General features: G+C 48.4%; 10 protein-coding genes across 10 annotated transcripts; 6 read left to right on the top strand and 4 right to left on the bottom strand.

Annotated features, from left to right (window-relative positions):
* Positions 1 to 290: 290 nt before the first annotated feature.
* On the bottom strand, positions 291 to 2,801 carry EURHEDRAFT_452154 (beta-glucosidase; the record flags this gene model as incomplete). The annotated part of the gene is made up of 2 exons (XM_040784010.1): positions 291 to 2,572; positions 2,633 to 2,801. The coding sequence occupies 2 exons, from the start codon at positions 2,799 to 2,801 to the stop codon at positions 291 to 293; spliced, it is 2,451 nt and encodes an 816-aa protein (XP_040640689.1).
* Positions 2,802 to 3,914: 1,113 nt separating this feature from the next.
* EURHEDRAFT_529781 (uncharacterized protein) lies at positions 3,915 to 4,629 on the bottom strand (the record flags this gene model as incomplete). Its single annotated transcript, XM_040787122.1, has 2 exons — positions 3,915 to 4,426; positions 4,469 to 4,629. The coding sequence occupies 2 exons, from the start codon at positions 4,627 to 4,629 to the stop codon at positions 4,123 to 4,125; spliced, it is 465 nt and encodes a 154-aa protein (XP_040640690.1). The 3' UTR covers positions 3,915 to 4,122.
* Positions 4,630 to 4,805: 176 nt separating this feature from the next.
* Positions 4,806 to 5,256, top strand: EURHEDRAFT_410803 (uncharacterized protein). The gene has a single exon (XM_040781447.1). The coding sequence runs from the start codon at positions 5,082 to 5,084 to the stop codon at positions 5,241 to 5,243; it is 162 nt and encodes a 53-aa protein (XP_040640691.1). The 5' UTR covers positions 4,806 to 5,081; the 3' UTR covers positions 5,244 to 5,256.
* A 4,167-nt stretch (positions 5,257 to 9,423) lies between these two features.
* EURHEDRAFT_410806 (uncharacterized protein) lies at positions 9,424 to 10,068 on the bottom strand. Its single transcript, XM_040781448.1, has 3 exons — positions 10,048 to 10,068; positions 9,796 to 9,980; positions 9,424 to 9,717 (listed from the first exon to the last, which is right to left on the bottom strand). The coding sequence occupies exons 1-3, from the start codon at positions 10,056 to 10,058 to the stop codon at positions 9,587 to 9,589; spliced, it is 327 nt and encodes a 108-aa protein (XP_040640692.1). The 5' UTR covers positions 10,059 to 10,068; the 3' UTR covers positions 9,424 to 9,586.
* Positions 10,069 to 11,677: 1,609 nt separating this feature from the next.
* On the top strand, positions 11,678 to 13,970 carry EURHEDRAFT_452047 (putative chitin synthase activator (Chs3); the record flags this gene model as incomplete). Its single annotated transcript, XM_040783998.1, has 2 exons — positions 11,678 to 13,775; positions 13,837 to 13,970. 2 exons carry the CDS (start codon positions 11,678 to 11,680, stop codon positions 13,968 to 13,970), a joined length of 2,232 nt encoding a protein of 743 aa, XP_040640693.1.
* An 828-nt stretch (positions 13,971 to 14,798) lies between these two features.
* EURHEDRAFT_452549 (DODA-type extradiol aromatic ring-opening family dioxygenase) lies at positions 14,799 to 15,813 on the top strand (the record flags this gene model as incomplete). The annotated part of the gene is made up of 4 exons (XM_040784047.1): positions 14,799 to 14,834; positions 14,890 to 15,062; positions 15,130 to 15,290; positions 15,350 to 15,813. The coding sequence occupies 4 exons, from the start codon at positions 14,799 to 14,801 to the stop codon at positions 15,811 to 15,813; spliced, it is 834 nt and encodes a 277-aa protein (XP_040640694.1).
* Positions 15,814 to 15,948: 135 nt separating this feature from the next.
* Positions 15,949 to 16,408, bottom strand: EURHEDRAFT_376257 (L51/S25/CI-B8 domain-containing protein; the record flags this gene model as incomplete). The annotated part of the gene is made up of 4 exons (XM_040778831.1): positions 15,949 to 16,007; positions 16,062 to 16,094; positions 16,149 to 16,255; positions 16,323 to 16,408. 4 exons carry the CDS (start codon positions 16,406 to 16,408, stop codon positions 15,949 to 15,951), a joined length of 285 nt encoding a protein of 94 aa, XP_040640695.1.
* A 170-nt stretch (positions 16,409 to 16,578) lies between these two features.
* On the top strand, positions 16,579 to 17,929 carry EURHEDRAFT_410809 (mitochondrial pyruvate carrier family protein). The gene is made up of 4 exons (XM_040781449.1): positions 16,579 to 17,040; positions 17,101 to 17,116; positions 17,207 to 17,343; positions 17,400 to 17,929. Exons 1-4 carry the CDS (start codon positions 16,841 to 16,843, stop codon positions 17,581 to 17,583), a joined length of 537 nt encoding a protein of 178 aa, XP_040640696.1. The 5' UTR covers positions 16,579 to 16,840; the 3' UTR covers positions 17,584 to 17,929.
* Positions 17,930 to 21,017: 3,088 nt separating this feature from the next.
* Positions 21,018 to 21,381, top strand: EURHEDRAFT_553165 (uncharacterized protein). The gene has a single exon (XM_040787569.1). The coding sequence runs from the start codon at positions 21,058 to 21,060 to the stop codon at positions 21,205 to 21,207; it is 150 nt and encodes a 49-aa protein (XP_040640697.1). The 5' UTR covers positions 21,018 to 21,057; the 3' UTR covers positions 21,208 to 21,381.
* Positions 21,382 to 22,099: 718 nt separating this feature from the next.
* EURHEDRAFT_401399 (putative short chain dehydrogenase/reductase) lies at positions 22,100 to 23,064 on the top strand (the record flags this gene model as incomplete). The annotated part of the gene is made up of 3 exons (XM_040780079.1): positions 22,100 to 22,505; positions 22,557 to 22,793; positions 22,844 to 23,064. The coding sequence occupies 3 exons, from the start codon at positions 22,100 to 22,102 to the stop codon at positions 23,062 to 23,064; spliced, it is 864 nt and encodes a 287-aa protein (XP_040640698.1).
* Between the last annotated feature and the right edge of the window lie 9 nt (positions 23,065 to 23,073).

The following is a 23,073-nucleotide window of genomic DNA, read 5'->3' on the forward strand; positions in this document are numbered from 1 at the left end:
AGAGATGGATGGGTTTGAAAGGTTGGTATAAATTAGGGGCAATAACAAAGACCCATGGAATATACTAGGTGCTTTCTCTGAAAGCACGGCACAAAGCTTTATCCCTCGGTATACATATATTGTCGGAGACACGTTAGGTTGTCGCATTCATCCGTCGACTTTCTTTGAATAGTAGCATAGTCATAAGATATATCCCTACTCGACCAAAAAGAACGCCAGAGATTTCATTCATCTATATACCATGATCATTGTTAACATAAGAACTCATAACACATCTCTATTTTACAAGACTACTTCACCAAAGTGACAGTCGTGTTTGCTCTGAAGTCGCGGCTACTAAAGCCACTCTTGAAAGTGAAGCTACCGGTGGGAATGCGCCAGTCCTGTGCAGTGGTATCCCAGTAACTAACATCCCGGCGCATCAAGTCGAAGGTGACAGTCTTGGTCTCCCCAGCGCGCAGCCAAACCTTGTCGAAGCCGCGGAGTTGGCTCGGGGGTGTGCCTGACGGCGTGGTCTTAGGGAACTGAACATACAATTGCGGGATAGCGAAACCGTCGACAGAGCCCGTGTTGGCAACTTGGGCCTCCAGGGTGATAACAGTATCCCAGAGAGCTGGATTACCACCTGGTTGAACTGGGCGTTGTGCCGGCAAAGTAGTCAGATTGCTGGGATGGTTGGCCTTGGCGACAAGTTTGGTCAGGTTGAAAGTGGTGTAACTCAGACCAAAACCAAATTCGTAGCGGACAGGAATGTTATGGGCATCAAAATACCGGTATCCGACCTCAAGCTCCTCATCAAACCAACTTTGCCAGTCGTAAGTGCCGTTGGTTGCCACACCGGTTGTCAGCGGTGCGTTATAGTCGGACTCGTTGTATGCAATGACATAGGGTAGCTTGGCTGACGGATTGACGTTGCCGTACAACAGATCCGCAATGGAATTCCCGGCCTGTTCTCCGGGGTAGTGGGCAGCGAGGATAGCAGTGACGTTTGGATGGTCGGCAAAGGGCATGACATTGATTCCTGCTGAGTGTGTAACCACCACTGTGTTGTTGCAGTAGTTGGCGACAGACTCAACCATGGCACTGCCATCCCAGTCAAACTCCAGGGATTGGCGATCCTCGTTTTCAATAGCCCACGACTTGACGAAAACCAAGCAGACATCAGGAACCTGAGGGTCCAACAGCGCGGACGCCCCATTTTCGATAACCAATGTGTTGTTCATCCACACTTGGACAATTGCGCCACTCTCCTCGGCCCGAGAACTGATGGCATTGAGCGGCGTTGATAAGGTGCTGAACCGACAGGAACCAGAAGATCCTGAATTAGCCAGGACACCATACTGATAGTTTCCACGCACGGTAGTGGCCTGGGTGATGGGGCCAGCGTCATTACCAAAGATGGCAACATTGCGCAGGTTCTTGCGCAGGGGTAAGGCGTTTCTCTCGTTCTTCAGTAGCACGGTCGAAGCAGCACCATGTTCACGAATCAGGCTGCTGTGGTTACTGCGCACATCACGGTTGCTCGTGCCAGTGAACTTCCAGTCATACAGCCAGGTATCCGGGGGAGAGTCGACATTCAGTGGGCCCACGGAAGCGTCGACACTGGGGTAGTTCTTGTCCTGGTTGAGCCAGTAGTACGGGGTCATGATACGAACAATCATGTCATCCAGTCGGTCCACGCTCACAGTACCATTGTTCACAGCTTCTGTCAAGTTCTTGCCAAAGTAAGAGCCCTCAGTCCAAAGCTCTCCGTATAAAGTGAAACCACCAGGCATAGTCATGTCCATTCCGCTCTCGATGGATGCAACGCCGCTGTGGGTGGCACCCCAATCGGACATGACATAGCCCTGAAATCCCAACTCATTCTTGAGGAGATGGTTCAGCACATATGAGTTCTGGCAACTGTGCGAGCCGTTCACCCGGTTGTACGAGCACATGAAACTGGCCGCACGCGCTCGAGCGGCATTGGCAAACGGCCACATGTAGATCTCGTGCATAGTGCGGTCGTCTAGATTCGAGGAGACCGAGTCCTGGATGTAGGTTGTTGCGTTGGCGTCGGGGGCGTAGGTAGGGTTCCGCTGTATCTCTTGTTCGTTGGCGATGAAGTGCTTTGCGTTTGCCTGGACACCGGCGTCCTGCATTCCCAGAATGGATTCCTCCATGCAAACCCCGGTCAAATAGGGATCAGCGGCAAATCCTTCCCACGCCCGCCCGCCATGGGCGCTGCGACCAAGGGGACCGCCAACAGGGCCCAAAATAACGTGAGAGCCCTTGGCCTTGTGTTCCTTGGCCAGAGCGTGGGCTCGATCATAGAGCAGGTTCCGGTCCCAACTGGCAGCGGCGGATACGCCGCTAACGAAGACACTTGAGTAGTCACCCTGCTGAACACACTGCGGACCGTTCTGCAGACAGAGTCCACTGAAGTTCAGGCGTGGAATAGGAAGGACGTTGCCCACACAGGGACCAGGCTGGCCGGTTGCCATCCAGGCTTTCTCGTCTACTGTTAGCTGGGAGACGAAGTCCTTAGCTTTAGCCATTGCCTCCTCCCAGCCGCCGTTACCTGTCGTCTTTGCTGGTGGGGGTCAGCATCAGTCGAACGGAAAGGGCCGAATTTGGTCTAGTATGCACTTACGCGAAGGATAGACGGCGGGTGAGTGGCCGTAGGGGCTAAGAATGGTGGTGTTGAGAGGCTGCACATAGCTGAAAGGTGTGCCGGTATAAGGGCTGGGGGCCTGGCAAGTGCTGGCACTCGCTGAGGAGGCCAGCAGCAAACCTGTGAGGATTGCATCCACCGTCTTCATGGTGTACAATTTACTAGTCCCTGACGAAGAGCCCGCATCAACTGATTCCTTTCCAACAGGAATTCATCCATTTATATAAATTTTTTTCCTCGGTCAACCTCTGGGGTGATGCTGTAATTCGATGCTTTATTCCCACATCAGGGTTTACTTTCCCCGGCTCGCGTGGTGCCGAAGAGGCTCCGACTGGAAAGCCGGGGTTCGGCCTCTTGCCGGATGTCTCACCACAACTAAAAGGCTTAAATAACAACGGGACACGATAGACAAGGACCACCGAGATAGCCCTGAGCCAGCTGTCTCATAAAATGACCTCACTAACCCCACATTTCAATGCCGAAGTTCTGCCGTCTGGAGGAATTGAACTATGGAAAACGCTCTCTTCACTCTCACGCGGCATTGGTAATGTTCCTTTTGGCCAGTCCGTCGTCTAGTATACTGGTTTTTGCTCCGGTTCGCCATCAGACCATGAGGCATATATTCCTCCACACGCCGATGACGGCAACCACAGCATATTATGATCTACAGTCAACAAAGCGGTGTTATCGTCAACGGGTGCTTCCAATTGCCTGTTTCAATTCCTGTGTTGTGCGCAGGTGACCTCATTTTCATTTTGACCTCAATTACAACCCGTTACTGCTAGGATATAGTAGTAAGCCTCTCGTGGGGAAAGTCTCCTGCGATAGTCGGAGAAAATACGTTAGCTGTAGTTGTTCCCCGTGGAGACCCCAATTCATCCCCAATTCAGGCAATATAGTGTTAATTTAGCCCCGCGGATAAGTTTGAGGGATATTTACCCGCTCAGAGCCAGAGTATGAATATCTTGCCGTCCACTGTACATTCCCAAACTGAACTGCATTTTTGCCGATGTCAAGTCCAATACCAACCGCAGCCCTAGCAATACTCTTGGGCCCTATAAATCGTCCAAGAGGGCATATGTTCGTATACGTACGAAATCAGAAGCGGCTTCGAATACCGAGATATGGACCCCACATCTGACCAGCCCCGGCTTGGCATTTCGGCCAGCGGCTCAAGCCGATAAAGTATTTGGGTGAACATCAAGTACATAACTACATTGTGTGGTTTCTACTAACTACATAATGGCCTGGTTAGTACTTCCGTAAGCTGAGCCGTTCACTTATGGACTTGCACTTTGTCCAGGGCAGTCTTCCTGTGAAGACATCGGAGATGACCAATGAACTGATCATCCGCTTTCGACAATAATCGGTGCGGTATGAAGCAGAAAGGAACTCATAATACATAATAACTTTTTGAACATAGTCCGTTACCCAGTTGTAGCATATCACTGGACATTCGTTGGAAACTATCAAGTATTATCTTCGACAAGTTGGACTTCGACCTTCATTCCCCAGCCATCCCTCCCCTTAGCCCGGTTCTTCCTCTTACCCGCTTTACGGGTCTTTTTCAAATCCTGCCCTAGCTCTTTCTTGAGCCTAGTTGGATCGAACATAGCTTTTTCGACCAGAAATTTTAATCCAATACCCCATTCATTTTTCCTTTCCCCCAAGTCACTTAGCCATTGAGCAGTTAGAAGCACACGAGGGCGTGCAGGGTCAACTGTTCTGGTAGGATATAGTTGAGCCAGAACAAGTCCCAGCTTGCCTAGATATCTTATCTACCACACTCCTTCGGGTGAGAAGATTCTTAAGCACAGCTTGAAATCACGCTCTTGTGGTGGAAGTTCCCCTCCATACCTTTCCTGGAACACCAATGCTAATCGTGTGCGATCGGTATGTGGGATGCCATGCGCCGATGACAAGGTACCTGCACTGGTGGAGTATAGGGCAGCTGTAGAAGAAAGCTCTTTAGACATAGCTACGTGGATTCCGCTGACGGACAACCCGGACTAGCTGCTGGAGCAGCAACCCTTCCCGTACACCTTGACAGAAATGGGCTTTCTTAATGCCACATGGTATGTAGTCGATCAATTGACATTCAATACGGGAAATCTTATCTTTCGAAGGCTTCAAGCGGATTATCTGTGACAGTCTCGAACAATATAAATTTATTGGTAGGCTCTCTATCGAAATACTAACATGGAGAAGGAAAGAAAGAAGCTGGGCCTGCCGGCGCTGCGCTATCTAGTGTGCGAAGGGGGTTCCTACCCTATATTCAAACAGACCAAATGATACAAACATCTTGCGTTGTTGGTGAATGCCCGTACTCCGTGATAGTCTGGAATACAAAATCCCATTGAATAACTTTCTCTTAGTTATAGCATATTTGGGATAAGTCTCTTACCTTCCTTTTATCTCATTGACAACAATGCCTCAATTACCAGATGTTTATTCCTCTTCTCTTTATGAGGTTGATACTATAGATACTTCACCTTGTCTTCCATTAACAGATCGGTTGGTCCTATCCTCAATTTTAGAACCATCTAAAAGTCAGCAAACAGCTGACTCACTTGTTGACTCTGAGGGATGACGAGGACGTTACCGACTGAGACAAACGCCAGGCAAAAAAAAAAAAAAAAAAAAAAAAAAAAAAAAAAAAAAAAAAAAAAAAAGAGGAAGATCGAAGTAATAAAGGACGTTGGAGAATTTATGGTGCCTTGAATATGTTGTATATTGAATACAGAAATCGAATTGGTTTCTTGGATGAATTGCGATCTGGAATGAAGAATATAAACAGCATGCTTTGGGGGCCATATATATGCGTGTTTCTCATCTTAAGAGTTTCTTGTAGGCTGAACTAGTCGAATCAGCCTTATAGGATGCCTCGACGCCCTCCCATAATTAATCCCTTGGGGCGGCAACGCCTTGGGGGGAGTGTCTTTGATGCCCCTAAATGATTGATATATCGTAAATCATTTGATCAGCCTATTCGGTCCAAAAGCGTGACTATGCGCGGAGAGATTTGTTAGAGTAGTAGTAGTAGTAATAGTAGTAGTAGTAGTAGTAGTAGTAGTAGTAGTAGTAGTAGTTGTTGTTGTTGTTGTTGCATTCAAGTTTAAGGTCCATATGGATCCCCTTGGGCTATGACAGACCGCATCTAATTAGCTACATTTCAGTGCATTTAGTTCCTTTTTATGCCTTTGACTGTTCGTATCCTTTTCCTCGCCCCGTTCCGCCTGGTTGCGTAGGGCATTTGGGTGTAGCTTTAAAGCATAGACCCTCCTTGCTTTTTCAGCTCAAGCTGGTTGGCAGTGAACTAGGTGTATTAGGCATCTAAGGACTGCGCTAGCCAGAGCTAGTAGTTTCAAAGATTTTGTGGTAGATGTTAAGTTGGCGGCGGGAATCCAATTCACAATCCCTAGTTCTAGAGCATAACCTCAGCAAAATCCCTCGCCTGGGAGCCTATTCGGTGTGCGTACCACAGCACAGCCGCTACCGACCCTAATCAATTGTGACGGCCTGGTCACATTGGCTGGCTATCACGTGAGATGCAGTTGTTTGCTTTGTTGATAAATACAGCATCACCCCCTTTCTTCCTTCCTCATGTTGATTATTCTCGTCAATAGCTACCTAGGTAGAACCCATGAGTTGGATGTTCCATTATCCTAGTAGAGCGCCGTGACATCAATCGTAGGCATAGCGGCACGATCTATTGTCGATGGTCGTATCAGTAGGTGGGCAGTATGATGCCAGCATGTCATGGTATTATAATCCAACGATCCTAGCGAGATAAGACAGGCAAATACTTGAGCTATTCCTTGTTGGCATCAACCATTCTATGCGGTCAGGCGGGTGCGAGCGCGTTGAGGGATCACAACACGTCCGCACAACCGCCACAGGGAATTCTTCTTGGTTTCCTCACTCAATGATGAGTATTGACACCAGACATCAAAAGAAGGTGAGAATTCGTCGTTTGAGAGCTGGAGACAGTGCTCTCGTCCAGCGTGCTCGCCGGAGGCGGTTTGTTAGGGTTGTTCACTTAAGGCATTTCCAGGATCGTCTAAACAACCCCTTCGCCCGCAAAACTATTTCGGGAAATTAGAGGATTTTATATACCTACTGCATGGGCTTAGTGGTATATGTCACAGGCTCGGAATAGCAGATACGGGTAATATCAATCTAAGCTACTGTAGCCATCGGCGCGATTATCGAATCTGGGGGACAAGAAAGGATTGTAGACCTGGGTAATGGGCAACCCAGAGCCTTGAGTCTAATCTCTAATGTAGCACGTATATGTGACAAACGTAGCCAAGAGCCCTCTTCAAAATTTAGATATATAGCCTTTTCCTCCCTAGCACTTGGCAGTCCCACATTCTCCGCCATCGTCTGAACGATCGACATACCATGATTTTTCGCGCAAGGATGTCTCACGGAAATGTGACCGTTCAATGCCTGCGTTGAGGACTTGAAGTTCGAATCTTCCCCTGCGCAGTCGCCGTGGTGCTGCTGGTGCGTGTGCAACTGCGCAAGTTCCGGAAACCAGATCTTAGGTCGCTCATAGTTTGTCTGATGGACTGAGCGTGACGGCTTGACATCTTGACGTCGTGTATACAACTTGACATAGCCCATACAACTTGACACTGCCTATAAGACTAATAATGACAGACGACACCGAACATGAGCAGAGCCCTGTTGTACAGTGGTATAAGAAAGCCTCCATCCTCTAGATAGGTTCCGTTTCTTTTCTTTCTCCAGACTCGATATTTTCGTCGATGGCTGCAATAGTTTAGATAGGAATATCTTTTCGTCAGTATCTATTATTTCCGAGCCCGTGACAGCGTTTTGGCCAAGGGTTCATGATCGGGCAATTGGGCGTCTCTAGTGCTGAGGTGGGACTACCAATTTTGAAAAGCTTAGGGTTAAGTTTGGGAGCTATCGACGTGCTTGCTTATTCCTATCCCCATTTTTTCACAACCAAAAGGAGAGTGCCTGGTGAATTGTCAGGTCATAACATTGCTTTATACGTTCAGCCTTGTTTATTAAGCCTAATGAGCGCCAATTCTGAAGGTTAAGCGTCACTAACACTGATGCGCTTGATCACTAACGTGGCATACATGCAGCCTAGCTGCAGTCAGAAGCGCGGCTGACTGGAGCAGTGTCAGTACCTGCTAAGTTCACCATGAGACTTTGGATTGGCCTTACTTGAAGCACACCTTCCACAATAAGGTCAAGTCATTATCCTCTCTACTATCTGAAATGTCTCGTAGGTTTGACCAACGACTTCACACATAATTCCATGTCTTGCACTCACAATATCCTAGAAAATAATGATGATGCCTTTGCTGAATACCGGTGGACTTACCACTCTTCCCTTGGAGAAAGCCCACTACGTTTAAGGGCACAAGAATTTTCTAGAGTCCACGGACTGGGATCCTCTTATCGAGTATGCAGAGTGAAATGGAACAGTGTGCAGATTATTACCAGACATTGGTCTTGGCTATAATCATATGGTTCGCATTGTTGAATTCACTGATAATGTACGGTTGGTTTGCAAGACTTTGCATGCCACGCTTGTTGCAAAATGCAGACAGTTTAGACATAGCAAGAAATGTCATGGTGTCAAGGACTTATGCTCGGAAGGATGTCATAGGCACTATTCAGAACGAATAGAGAAGAACTCTGATTCTAGATATCAATCTATCGTACGGCCCTTTTATACACAATCTGGCGGCCGTCAACTAAGCGCAAAAGGGAAGGTTGCTGAGAAAGAAGTTCAAAGGGACAAATGGAGCACAAAGCGCATAACGCATGTATGCGGTAGTCATTGTCAAAGGATGCTGGCTGCACAGCCGTAGTCCCCGGTCCAATCATCATAGTCGTATCCGTTCATGCATATGCTCGGGCAGCCATAAGTCGTACGTTCATATATGGGAGTCAACACATGCAGAATCTTGGGAGCCTGGCTGAAAAAGTAATCATGGGATTTTGAGATAGGAAACCACAAGCAAGATAGCTAAAGATCTAGAAGTCCTCAAGGGAAAGCTCAAATAGGATGGCACTGTTAGAGGCAACTCAAAAGTCGCTGATCAACTGGTGAATGCATGAAGGGGCCCATAACTGCAATAGTAAGTAGCAGCACAGCATCAGAGGTGAAGTGGATAGCTCAAGTCCCAATGAAGCAACAGTAACAAGGTCTTAATGTCTCAATCGTTCAGATGACTCGTCGGCCACTCCTCTCGGAGTGGACGGCGCCATACTGGAAAAGTGCAATCATCGGGGATCGCAGCACCTTGGTAGGAGGGCAGTGCACCGGAAGAGGCAGACAGGAGGAGGAGAAAGGGAAGAGAAAGTATGTGGTCCTTTGAGGGAGAGATGTCGGGCTTTTCTAGATGCAACGGATGCATTGAGGCGGCGCTATCCCTGACACAATAGGCGCCATACCGCAAAGAGCAATGGAATTCCCATCGACGGCAGGCGATAGGGCTCGGCAGAAGCGTGGTTCAATGAGAGCCGTTTCTGGTGCTCCGCTAACCGTCACAACAGATACTATATCAACGGTTTATTTCTATCATTTAGCGTTCATATCTGTGTGATTTATGGGTGGAAAAGTTATTGAAAAGTCATGTTTAATAGTACTCAGAATCTAGAGTTTGTGTGGACTCGGCGTTCGGCATTTCTCGTTCTTACTGTCAGAGTCAAGTGCAATTAACGTATTTAAAGCAAATGGACGATTTGAAAACCAACCGAACTTTTCTAAGACCATTCCCAGAACCCTTTGCAATCATGCACATAAATCGTAACGATCAAGCTGTAATAGTACAAGCCCATCATCAGGTATAATACAATATCAGACATAAGCCCCAATCCCTGTCGGATCATAGGATGGTACTCGTGCTCTCGTCATATGGAAAAATGGCGGACATCCAACGCACTCTATTTCTCACCCAACAATTCCTTCCGCATTTCCTCGCGCTGTATCCTTGCCTCGTCATTCGGCTTTGTCCGCGGCGTATCAACCGCCTGCTGCGTCCGTTGCTGCTCTTGCTCCTTTGCGGCGAACCAAACTGCATCGCATTATCGTCAGCCACCACCTCATAAACCAAGCAAAAACCATCACACATATATTCGGGGAAAGAACGCACTCGACTTATCCGACTTCGACCACTCCTTCAACCGATTGACATAAGCATCGAATTCCTGCGCGCGCCGGTCACCTTCTTCCAGGCTGCGCTTTTGAAGCTCGGGGTTGTAGCGCTTGAAGAGTTCTTCGTCTGTTGGGCGAATGGCTTGGACGAGGGCTGGGCCACCGACGCAAAGGACGATTGCACTGTATCATGAGGCTATGTTAGATTGTGTCTGGTTTCGCGGATTAGAAGTGGGTTGCTGTGACGTACGTTCCCAGCATTTTCAGCCAGGTTACCCCGGATCCTCTGGACATGGTAATTGTATATAATGTGTATAAATGGAGTGAATGAATACGTTTCAGGGTGATTCAGATCAGCCGTGGAAAAGATGTAGAGCGGCGTATCGGAGAGCTAGAATTAGAGATGATGACAATGGATGACGGGCGGCGAAGTGGCTGAAACGTGGCTGGTGCGTGGATACGGGAACCGTTTGTGGCGCAGACAGGCAATTACTATATGCGGAAACCCTGTCGAGGAAGATACATTGCTTTGTTTCATTGTTTTGTTTTATTAGTTTGTTTTGTGCTGCTCCAATATTTGATTGCAATGTATGTGATTTGCAGGTGTAGCCAGCACATACTGTACAATTGTCTCCTATATGTATGGACAAGTGCTGTATGTTTGCTGTGAGCGCTAATGAGCTATACTAATACAGAGAAATTTAGGAGGATCAACAGGAACAGGTGCTTTGGATCTGACAGACTGGACTGTGTCGGGTATTATGGGCGGTTTATCACAATCAGCCATATTTATTAGGCTGGTGGTGGCCGTCCCTTGGTAGACCCTGGCTGGCACAGTTAAATTTCTGATCCAGAGAATTATTACAGCTGTTCAGGGCTATTTGTTATTTCTTTTTCTTTTTTTATTTCTTTTCATGTGAATTGTCATTATTATTGCTTTATTAGAGCACCTTCTCTGCCTTCCCTTGTTCTGTCCCCTCCACCTCTCCGACGTCCCTCCGACAACTCTCCACGGGGCACATCCTACCCAATATCCTCCTATTCTTATGACCCAGAGACAGCGTTATTGCTACCATCAATAGTATATTTACTGCTTGGACTGGGTGAGTCTCCTCAATTCAACCTGCGATCCCCAACAATTCCTCGATCGCATCTGCGCCCACAGCTTGCGCCAAACATTCAACTGACGGACAATGGTCTAGGACGTGTTACAGGCTCTCACTCGCTTGTTCCCTTGCGCTGTCTCTAATGTACCACTGAGGACCCGCAATTCCGGTCATTCCTCCTGCGGTTCGACCTCTCCGTACGCATTCCAACCAGCCCTGAAACGCGCGCGCGCGCGCCCGATAACGGTCTGTTCGGACACATTCACTTGTTCCTTCTTATTGCACCTCCCTTTCCCCTGGGCGCCTACATACTGGAAAAAATCGATTGAAACAAAGAAAACAAAGAATAAACATCGGCGCCATGGCTTACCCCCAACGCCCGCCGCCGCAGAGACAACCTCCTCCTATGAGGAGTTATGGTCGACCTCCCCCGGGCCCGGCGCCTGCTGACGGATACTACGATTATGGATATGATGACGGCTATCAATATGGTGACGCTGGATACGGTGATGGATATGGCTATTATGGCGGTGGTGGTGGTAGTGGTGGTGGTGCTGATTATGCGACTCCTCGGTCGTATGGGCCCCCTCGAGGAGCCCCGCGACCTCCTCGCGGACCACCTCCCATGGATCACGGAGGATATGGATATCCTCCGCGCGGGTATGGGAGCAGCAGTAGCAGCTCCAGCAGTAATAGGAGACCTCCCCCTCCTGGACGGGGTGGAATGAGACCAGGTGAGTAGGTCCATCTCCAGAGAGAAACGCACTGTTAACAATGCTAGGTCCGCGTCGTCCGCCGCCGTCAGACAGATCACCCTACGACAATCCGTACCCTCACTTTCCCGGGAGAGGACGACCACGTAAAGGCTCTGTACCGCCCCCGGTTGAACGAGGCATGGCCGCAATGAATATCAACGGGCCCCCACCCAGGGGAGTGCCCGATCGACCGCACACCTCGAATGGAAGACGACCGGGTCCACCTCCGGACTCCCCAGGTCGTGGAAGGGGTCCTTACCCTGGCCCTGCAATGAGGTCTGCTAGCGCTGGACGCCCGGCGCCTACGCGGCCGTATGACCGTTCCTATACCGACGCCAATGGTCCGCCGCCAATGCCAATGGCGCCTATCAACCGAAGCGCAACCGCGCCATTGGAAATTGCTGGACCTATGCACGGCGAACCCGCTGGGGATAGCCACGACACGGACGATTTATTGGACAGCTACTACGGATCCGCACCTGATGACCCCGACATGCCCAACTTCGATGCGATGCCGGATGCGAAGAGCGGGCCGGTCGATGAGAGCCTGCCAGGACTCGAGGGACCGAGGCCGGCACCCAAAACCCCAACTGAGTCGAAACCACCCGGGGGGCAATACGCAGCATTCACCCCGCACTCCGCTGGCTCGCATTCAGCTCCCGTTTCCCCGGATACTAACCCACCGAACCAGTTCGCGAACGCCGGGTTCCAATTTGATCTTCCCAACGAACCTCACACTATGTCTCCTGGGGATGACCGAAGTGGTTATAGCTACAACAGCCCACCAGAAGCTTACGGAGAATCGGTTCCGGGTTATCCCTTCCCACACCGCCAGGATAGTCACAACAATACCATGCCAGGATATTCCGCTGCTGGAGGTGGCCCGCCGCGCCCGTATCGCATGAACCAGCCGGCCATGGCGAACGAGATGGAGGCTGTGGATCCGCAGCAGAACCCCGATGCGCTGCCGCACCACCCGGTGCCGTTCCGTCCGGGACACGATGGAGGCAAGCCGGCACCAGTGCGACAGTATGCTGGCGCTCCCAACGGCCCGACGTCACCTACTTCTACTTCGGCATCCCCGCAGCAAGATATGGGCCCGTTTGCTAAGCCAGTGACTCGTCAGGAACTGGAGGAGTTGCAGTTGGCAGTGAAGAAGAAGTCGTCTAACCAGGCGACCCATCTCTTGCTTGCGCAAAAGTTGGTGGAAGCGGCTACTGTACTTGTCGATGAGGCACATCTGGACGCGAAAGGCAAGACCAAGGCGCGAGAGAAGTATGTTATGGATGCATACAAGATCGTGAAGAAGTTAGTCTCGAGCGGATATGGCGATGCACAATTTTATCTGGCCGACTGCTACGGTCAGGGCCAACTGGGTCTCGAAGTCGACAACAAAGAAGCGTACAACCTATACCACTCTGCCGCTAAATCAGGCCATGCCCAAGCTGCCTACCGTGTAGCCGTATGCTGCGAAATCGGCCACGAAGAAGGCGGCGGCACAAAACGCGACCCCTTCAAAGCAGTCCAGTGGTACAAACGCGCCGCCTCCCTAGGCGACCCCCCCGCAATGTACAAAATGGGCATGATCATGCTGAAAGGCCTGCTAGGCCAGACCAAGAACCCGCGCGAAGGAGTTACCTGGCTCAAGCGCGCTGCCGAAAAAGCAGATGTAGAAAACCCGCACGCCCTCCACGAACTTGCCCTGATGTACGCCAACGCCAGTCCCAATGACATTGTCGTCCGTGACGAGGAATACGCCAAACAGCTCTTTTGCCAGGCCGGCGAGCTGGGGTATAAGTTTTCCCAGTTCCGGCTTGCTGCGGCTTACGAGTACGGGCTCATGGGATGCCCTGTCGATCCGAGACAAAGTATCATTTGGTACACGCATGCTGCGGCGCAGGGTGAGCACCAGAGTGAGCTTGCGCTGAGTGGATGGTACTTGACTGGTTCGGAGGGCATTCTGCAGCAGAGTGATACCGAGGCGTATCTCTGGGCTAGGAAAGCTGCTACCGCTGGTTTGGCAAAGGCGGAGTATGCTATGGGGTACTTTACAGAGGTTGGCATTGGTGTTACGGCTAATTTGGACGATGCTAAAAGATGGTATTGGCGTGCTGCTGGTGAGTTCCCGTTCACCATTCCCTACGGTTCTTCATGTACAGTTATGCTAACGACATACAGCCCAAGGATTCCCGAAAGCCCGAGAACGCCTCGAAGAACTCAAGAAGGGCGGCAGTCGGATGCAGAAGACGCGTCTTTCTCGGTCCGCTGTCAATCGACAAAATCCAAACGAAGGGGACTGTGTTGTAATGTGATTATGTTTTGTGATGGTCATGGTTTACATTGGCATATACCCTTCTCTTCTCTTCTCTTCTTTTCTCTATTTTTTCTCTTCGTTCTAGGAGTTTCGCTTTTTGGTATTGCTTACTGGTTATCTTGGCTACCTTGGATAAGATTATAGAATTACGTACCATACTTAATGAGAATTGATGTTTGATGTTAATGTTGGCTCGGTGTATGTTTAATTTGTTCTCATGTTGTCTGTTTGCTGTGCATTGCTTCCGATGTGATTTTGAGAGGCACATGGGGCCTACTATTTACACCCAAATACCAGAGCCATAACAACGCTATATAATAATTAATAATAATATGTGGTCCCTGACCTTTCGAGTCCTCCGGCTTTGCTTGTATGCACACTCCGACGCGGCCGAATTCCGCTCCCCGCTGACATATCACGCTCAAATACCGACTGAACCAGCAATTCTACGAGTATTTCTCATCCATTGCCTTTATAACTTCATTTCCTTTTTTATTATAGAATAAGACACTCCCAGATCTCTATTCTATAGACAGTGTATATGTCTCCCCAAACCAACCCCAGTACAACACTCAACCAGCACCATCCAAACACACATACTTCTAGATCGACGAGTATTCCAATCTTACTCGCTTCGATTGTCGCTTTACTCGCGGCGATCACTATAGCTGTTTTCTTTGGGAACGAAGACACAGCCGGTTTGTTCGGATTACGTCGGATCTTCGGGGGAGGAGTCGCTTCTTCTCGGCCTTCTTCTATACTACGACAGGCTTCTCCTGCGGTTCAAGGATTCTCGAGTTCAGCGCTTGCTACGGACGAGGTCAAGATGCGGACGCCGGTTTATTTCCTCAGTCATGGAGGTGTACGTTCCGTCTCTTCTAGTAGAATAGATATAATTGGGCTGACAAACTGTGAAGCCAACCGTTATGTACCAAATCGACCACCCCGCTTACAAAAAGCTCGGCCAGATAGGCCGCGAGATCACGACCAAAGTCAAGCCGCGTGCTGTGGTGGTGTTCTCAGCGCATTGGCAGGCGTCCCGGGATACGATCCAGGTGAATACGGCGGAGATTACAGATTTGATTTATGAGTGCGTTACCTCCCTCCCCTGTGTTTAGCGTTTTAGTAAAGTGATTGTTGGGCGCTGACGAGGATAGTTTCTATGGCTTTCCGAGCCACTATTACAAAGAGAAGTATCCGAATGTGGGAAGTGCGGAGGTTGCGAAGAATGTGCTTGATGCGCTTGGTTCGGCGGGGATTAAGGCTGAAGGGGTGAAGAGGGGGTTAGATCATGGTGTTTGGGCGAGCTTTAAGTGTGGTGAGTGTTCGTCCATTCTTCACACTTAACATACAGGCATGTCATGCTAACTCTGGCAGCATTCGAACCCGATGAAAACCCCTTGAACGTGCCTATCGTCCAGGTTTCGCTCTTCAAGACTGAGGACCCAGTGCAGCACTACCGCCTCGGGCAAGCAGTCTCCCACCTCCGAGAAGACAATATTCTCATCATTGCATCTGGCATGGCAGTCCACAATCTGCGCGATATGATGTACAGCTTTGGGGATCCCAGACCTCTCCCTTATACTGCTAGCTTCGACGAAGCGCTCAAAAACGCTGTAACCACCGCCCCTCAAGACCGCGAGAAAGCCATGTCGGAGTTGTTGAAGCGGCCCGATGCCAGACAGGCCCATCCTTCCTTTGACCACCTGCTTCCGATTCACATCGGAGCTGGAGCTGCGGGTGAGGACCGCGCAAAGAGGCTGTGGACTCTGGGAGAGGGTAGTCTGAGCTGGGCGCAGTATAGATTCGGGGATGTTGCTAATGGTAGCAGCAGTTTGTAGGTAGCAGTGCATGAATAGAAATCAAAGCATGGCCGAATAAAATTTTGAATTCATCTATAGATACAATGGCGGAAACGGGAAACAACACGGAATGCATAAACGTAGACGGATGGATATACGATAACGGTATTGTCGCTATGAAGACTCCTTGACCAAACCGGTGAGTTTTTCCTCGATCTGCTGATCCGAAAGACCTGCAACCCACATATTAGCAACATCTCTAGTTGTGATAAAGCCAAACCACTTACCCAGCAGCACCTCCTGTTTCTCCCGTCCGAGATCTGTCCATCTTGTTAGAATATCTCCGTTGAACCGTTGTTGGACCGATTTCATACCATATCTGGCGTAAACTCGAGGCAGGGTACCCGCGGCCTCACGGACCAGGATGGGGGTGTGAGGGTTGTGCTTCTTCATGGTAGGGTATGCGCGGTTCAAGAACGACCTATACATGAACGCAATTAGCTATTTGAGATTCTTTCTCGTTCCCTAGTCCAATTCAAGTAGCCCACCTTGTTGCGGCGCTCTGCTCCGAGCTCTGGCAGAATAGGAAACGGAGTTCCTTGAGACCTGTGGAGAATGCGTATTTGGCGGACATGGTGAAATGACCCTTTCACTGCGTAACGGCAGTAATTCAGCTGGGAGAATTGGGGTTGACAGGCGTTGAAGTTCGTCCGAACTGAGTTGAGAGAGCAGACCAATCCGGGCAAGCGTGATTGTCACCGCTTACCTCAGCCGGAACAAGAGCCGCAACGGGAACCCCAACTTGGACCATACGCCGAGGTCGGGGAAGACCATTCATTTTGAACTTTGTTTGACAGCTGAGTTTTGTTGCTTTTTCTGTCTTTATTATTGGGATTGAAAGATTATTATTACTTCTATTCGTTGTTGAGCCTTTGCGCCTCGATTACTCGCACCGACCCCATCTCCGCTCAATTTTCCGCGTTCCCTGAAGTCCCACGACCCCGACATCTTTTATCTCATTTTCCTCCAGAAACCCCCCTCCCCCCTCATACAACACAACGCCAGAATGTCGACATCCCGCATTGGTCTCCGTTTCTTCCAGAACACGCGCGCGGCCTTCCGCAACGCTTACGCTCCCTTCCGTCGTCCCGGCGCCCAGGGATTCCGTTTCCAGAGCTCGGATGCTGGAGCGGCGTCAGCCGAGAGCCAGAGTACCTTCCAGCGTCTGTGGAATAGCCCCGTTGGAATCAAGACGGTGCATTTCTGGTGAGTCATTTTTCCCGGGAATACTTGCGCAATGGACACAAGCTAATTGTGGTTGTGTAGGGCCCCCGTTATGAAGGTATGTGCTACAACACTGGTCACGCGAGCGGGGTTTTGCGACAGTTGATATAATACACGCTGGATGGATGGTATAGCTAAACTTGCGCAGTGGGGTCTCGTCATCGCCGGTATCTCCGATTTCCAGCGTCCCGCCGAAAAGCTCTCCCTCACACAAAATGGTGCCCTCATGGCTACTGGCGCCATCTGGACCCGTTGGTGTATGATCATTACTCCCCGGAACGTCCTGTACGCTTTCACTTCAAAAACCCCCTTCATAAAAGATACATCTAATACGTGGGTAGCCTCGCCGCCGTCAACTTCTTCCTGGGATGCGTTGGTGTCGTCCAAGTCAGCCGTATCTTCATGTACCGCCGTAGCTTGGAGGGATCGAGCGCAGAGGCTGCTAAGTCGATGGAGCATGAGGTCGCGGATTCGGCTAAGGCCGTTGCGCATGAGGCGGAGGGTGTTGCTAAGAAGTCTTCTTAGATTTGTGTTTTAGGTGTATTATTTCATTGATTGAATATAGTTGGTTTATTCTTACTGAAATGCGCATGGCTTAGGATTATCGCTTCTATATCGCCCTTATATATAACTGCATCTGAGGACTCTGTCTGTTCAACTGTACTTCAGCCACATCGTTGAATAGTCAAGCAAATGGAGTCACCCAGATGTGATATTATGGTTTAGCTGGAGGCTGGTAGGCAGTTTGTTACAACAGACGAATGGCTTGTCCACAGTGCAGGCGCGCTATATCATGGCAATTGAAACCATTGGTATCCCTTTTATAGGTCCTGTCGCGGCTCTTTGTAGGGAACTAACTTAATGTGTGCGCCCACCTTCTCTCCTTAAAATAAATCACCTGCCCAGTTAAAATATCTATGCATGGTGTAGGCTACTGTATATTAATTCAAGACGGTAACAAATACCTCATTAGCTGCTTTAAATTCGGTTGTCATCTGTTCCTTGACGCCCAGTCAAGAGCCAACCGCATATGCTGCACCAATGGGACTACTATGCCATTTGGATGGCTGATATGTTCCCATTCGCACGTTTTCGTGGGCAAACTATATAGTAGAAGATGTATCGAGAGGCCCAACTAGTAAAATCGTCTTCATCTCCGTAGCGGAAGACCAGGGGGGATTGATGAGCACTATCACATCCTACATCTGTTTCGAAATCTGGTCCTAAGAGGCAAAATTGCATCTAGGGATGCTTTTTGCCTACTGACAGAGGGACCGGTTCTTTGGCTTAGTCTTCGTAAATTATGGACGTTGTTTATCTTGTCTTCCAAAGCTTAGGCTGTCGGAGCAATGCGTTTTGCAAAGTCCGTCTGTTGAGACATGGAAACAGAAGGCTTTATTCAGTGTGCGGGTTTTAAAACCACAGCTCGCTCTTTCAGGTGTATATCGTCTATCGCCATCTCGTGTGCACGCAAGGATCATATTAGAGAATGTGGTGAGGTTATGTATGGAAAGCAAAGTAGATTTACGGGGCTACTGGGTATTCCCCGCTGAACGAATGGAAGTTATCTGCATCTTGAGAACAATTCACCCTATAGTAATAAATAGAACTATCTTAAAATTATATATTGTTAACTCAAATCAACTAACTAATCTTAATGTCAACACTAGCAAAAGGAAAGAGGGGAAGCAAGACAGAAAGCAAGAAGAGCACCGCAACACGGATGCTTCACAGATTCCCATTTTTAACAGTGTTAGAAGGGTTTAGATTATTGAGACTCTTTAGTGGAAGATAATAAGATTCCATTGGGAAGTAAAACACCGGAGTATGGAACATCTCGTTTTGTTGTGCAGCAAAGAATCACAAAGACAACCTTGTGATATTGCATATCAATTCCTGTAATTTCTCACATTGTGAGATAGAATGTGTACCCTTAACATTCTTTATCTTGACCATTGTTGGACCCCTGTAGGAAGCTTCGAACACTATCAATGATAATGATACAGATTCGTCTTTCCTTCCAGTATGCTTGCACCTAGGCTGCAGCAAATCCGCATCTGCAGATGCCATCTCACCATCCGCATCTGCAAATTTGCGGATATCTACAAAATATCCATGGATGTCTTGTTACTATCTGCACTAGCATAATTCTCGCTAGTTTACCTCAATGTAGACTGCATATGACTTTTATACAGCTGACTAACTATTAGTTCTAATTGTAATTTAAACGTGTTTTGTTTATTACAGTACTAATCTGCGTTTTGACCATATTCATGTTTTAAATAATAAGAAATAAAGAGGTATTGATCAATGGGTTCTATGATGAAAATGAATTGTCGACTATTTCTAACTCTCCGGGGTGGTAGTAGCCTGTGATTTTTATTGCCTTGGTTAATACTTGGTCTCACTTTAGAAATATATAGTCATTTAATGTGGATAGAATTCAGTATACACTCGTGAAGAATATCGACACCATCAAATCATCTTTATAATGACCTGAACCTATAATAAGTGATACAAGAAGATAGTATAGTATTTATTCTATTTGGTCCTGATTGTCACGGCGCTCTACTAGGATAATGGAACATCCAACTCATGGGTTCTACCTAGGTAACTATCAACGAGAATAATCAACATGAGGAAGGAAGAAAAGAGGTGATGCCGTATTTATCAACAAAGCAAACAACTGCATCTCATGTGATAGCCAGACAACGTGACCAGGCTGTCACACTGATTTTCAATTACTATGCAGCTGTAGAGAAATTGAGAATTAGCTGTTTATTCGTGATCTCAAGGACTTGATAAGTTTTCTATGCTTGCGGATAGCTTTGGATACATTGTAGAATTACTTACTGATTGCTCAAAAAATACAAGCAACACTGCATAATTAATGCACTCCCGAGTAGATTACAAGTCTAGGCATGTCTGAAAAGTTTACAAACCCGCAAGGCATCCACGGATGTCTTATATACAGGACTTTGCCATCCGCAACTATCCACATTGCGGATGCGGATTTGGATATGAGATATCCGTGAATTTTGCGGATGGTGCCGCAGCCTACTTGCACTGTTTTATAGGCTCACCAAGAACACATTTGCCTTTTCCAACCCCCCACCCTCCTTCAAACCAGAATCATTGTCAAGACACGATATCAATGTGTTTGGGAACTCCATGGCATTCCTTGACTTCCCTGTCCCAGCCTCGCCCAGGAAAAAGTACAATGGGGTATTGTCCTTACATGCTGAGTCCTGAAGGTATGCTGGAAAATGATACCTTAATCCAAGTTGTACTTGTTCTTTTGACTTTTTATTTGGCTGATACCACCATTGTATGCATTCATCTCTGACATGTGGACAAAGTGGTTTATATGGTAATCCTAGATGGCATTGATGTTAGAGAGCTGAAGTTGTTTTGTAAATGAAATTACACCCATACCTTGAGGAAATGCTTATTAAATATCCTGGGAATGTTCCTTGGGCTTGGTTTAAGAATGGTTATATTAGTTTTTGGATCGTTGGATTAAGGAATCGGATGAAATCTGCTGGCTTGAACGAAGAAATACAAGTTGCTCATTTATGAGATAGTATTTGACTGGGTTGGCAAGACTGTAGAGCTTGAGTTTGTGTAATGAATCTGAGCGAGCTTATTGTGATGCTTCATCCTCTGACATCTTCAATCATATCAACACCAAGGGTACAATCTATGCGTAACATATTCTTAGGATTGTTAGAGAGAGCACACCGCAATATGCGCCGAGATAATTGAGCCATTTTGGCGAGGATGGCTTTTGATGAGAAACCTGTTGTTGTGGAATGTTAGAGTAAGATCATGGGGCAGAATCGATTTCATTGGGTGGCATCATGTCGACCTGCTCTAGGCTAACCGGGAGGTTTTACTTGGAAACGGCAGAACTAACCAGAAGGGGAAAACCACAGATGCTCGCTTTACAAACGATGAATCTTCCATAGAACCAAGCCCGGTATCTACATCACAGAAGACATGACTTTCGGTCCATCCCCAGCCAGAGTCCTCCCACCTTTACCTGCTGGAGACTGGAACGACGGATTAGCGGCTCTGCAAGCAAATACTGGACAGCCGTACTTCGCGCGCGTGAGTCGGATCGCGTTTCCTGCTGTCAAGAACACATAGCACAGGATTTTTATTGAGTACACGGACCTAAAAATAGGCGGGAAGCTATGAACAGGCGTGTATGAAGCTACTCATCTGACATTTGACACTGTCGTAGCTGCCAAATTCGCACGCTTTGACTGGGAGATCCAGTGCCTGTAAAAGGAGACGACAGCATATCAATGGATCGAGGGTCATCATGGAACGAGTTTAGAATGCACGACATGCGGGTCCTCCGGATCATGAAGCCTGTCGGTAGATGCTTTCTTGATCATATGCGTTGGGAATCCGACATAATGATCTGAACTGATTTAATTTCTTATTCGCGGAGGGAAGGCGATTTTGATTGATTTCGAAACGACTCGGAGTTGTGATGATCGGGATGCGCTCGTTGGGGTATTGGAAGGGCTACCTGGGTGAATTTGTCAAATAGGGGCAGTGGTTGGATTGTTTGAGCTAAGCCATTTTTTGGGAATCAAGTATTTGGAATTATGAGGATGTATAGGATGATATACTTCGTAGTGATCGACGAAACCTACATATGTTCAGCTCCACGTGATTTACCTGCCCTGGTGTATGGAGTTCATTCTGAGATATGGTAGTCAAGAAGTCCTAGGTTTAGCGAGAAAGAATATTGCTACGCTCAATCGCATTGCCGATTTATAGCATTGTATGTACATAGTTCGGGAAACTAGTGCAAACATCCATGTACATAGATGATACTATCGGAAATCCCCCCAACTCCACAGTGGAGATCATCCGAGAGGGGTTACGAGGTACAAAATGAGCATAACACAGTAGTGAGTGCATCACATAAAACCTGTACTCCCTCGAATATCTCCCTCACACCAACTCATACTCCATACTTCGTACAGGAAAACACCCTCCCCTCCAATCTCCTCCCAACACAACAATGCCCCGTCCAAAATCCATCATCATAACTGGCGGCGCATCAGGCATCGGCCTAGGCCTAACCCGCTACTTCCTCTCCTCCCCCGAGAACACAAACACGAACACCCATGTTACAATCCTAGACATCAATCCCTCAGCAGGCGCCAAAGCGCGCCAGTCGCTTCGCTCGCAGTACCCGACTGCAAGCGTTAGTTTTGAGCACTGCGATGTGTCCTCGTGGGAGTCGCAGGCTGCAGCTTTTGAGAGGGTGGCTGAGCAGCAAGGGGGTGTAGATGCTGTGTTTGCTAATGCGGGAGTTACGGAGTCGGTTGATTTGGTTAAGTCTGCGTTGGGGACTGCGAGTGGTGGTGGGCCGGTGAAGCCGGGGTTGAAGACAGTAGATGTTAATTTTTGGGGGGTGATTTATTGTATGCGATATCTCCTCTTATCTATGGAATCGTAAATGCTAATGAGGACAGCTGTTCATTTGGGGATACACTATATCTCCAAGAATACTCCCATGGATGCTGGTGATGGGAAAGCACCTAGCAAGGGTACTATCATTTGCACCGCATCCAACGCCGGTCTCTATGCCTTCCCGATGGCGCCAATCTACTCGGCTACAAAGCACGGTGTTATTGGGCTGGTTCGCTCCCTAGCGCCAAGATTAGAAAAGGAGCAGATTCGGATTAATGCACTCGCGCCGGCTGTTATCGGTATGTCCTCCCTTCGATGTGCTCACATAAGTGAGAGACTGATGAAGTAGAAACCAATATCGCGCCCAGCTCAGACTTGTTCAAGGCGATGATTCTCACGCCCATGTCTACGGCCGTTAAGGCTGTGGAGCAGTTTGTCGATGATCCTTCGTTGACCGGGAAGGTTGCTGAGTTGCATGGGGAACATGTTACGTTTGCGGAGCCGCCGGAGTATGTCGACGAGGACACGAAGACGAATATTGAGATGTTTGTGAAGTTGGGGTATGCATAGCCAAACCCT

This window comes from Aspergillus ruber (genome assembly GCF_000600275.1).
Source record: "Aspergillus ruber CBS 135680 unplaced genomic scaffold scaffold00007, whole genome shotgun sequence".
Taxonomy (NCBI): Eukaryota; Fungi; Ascomycota; class Eurotiomycetes; order Eurotiales; family Aspergillaceae; genus Aspergillus; species Aspergillus ruber.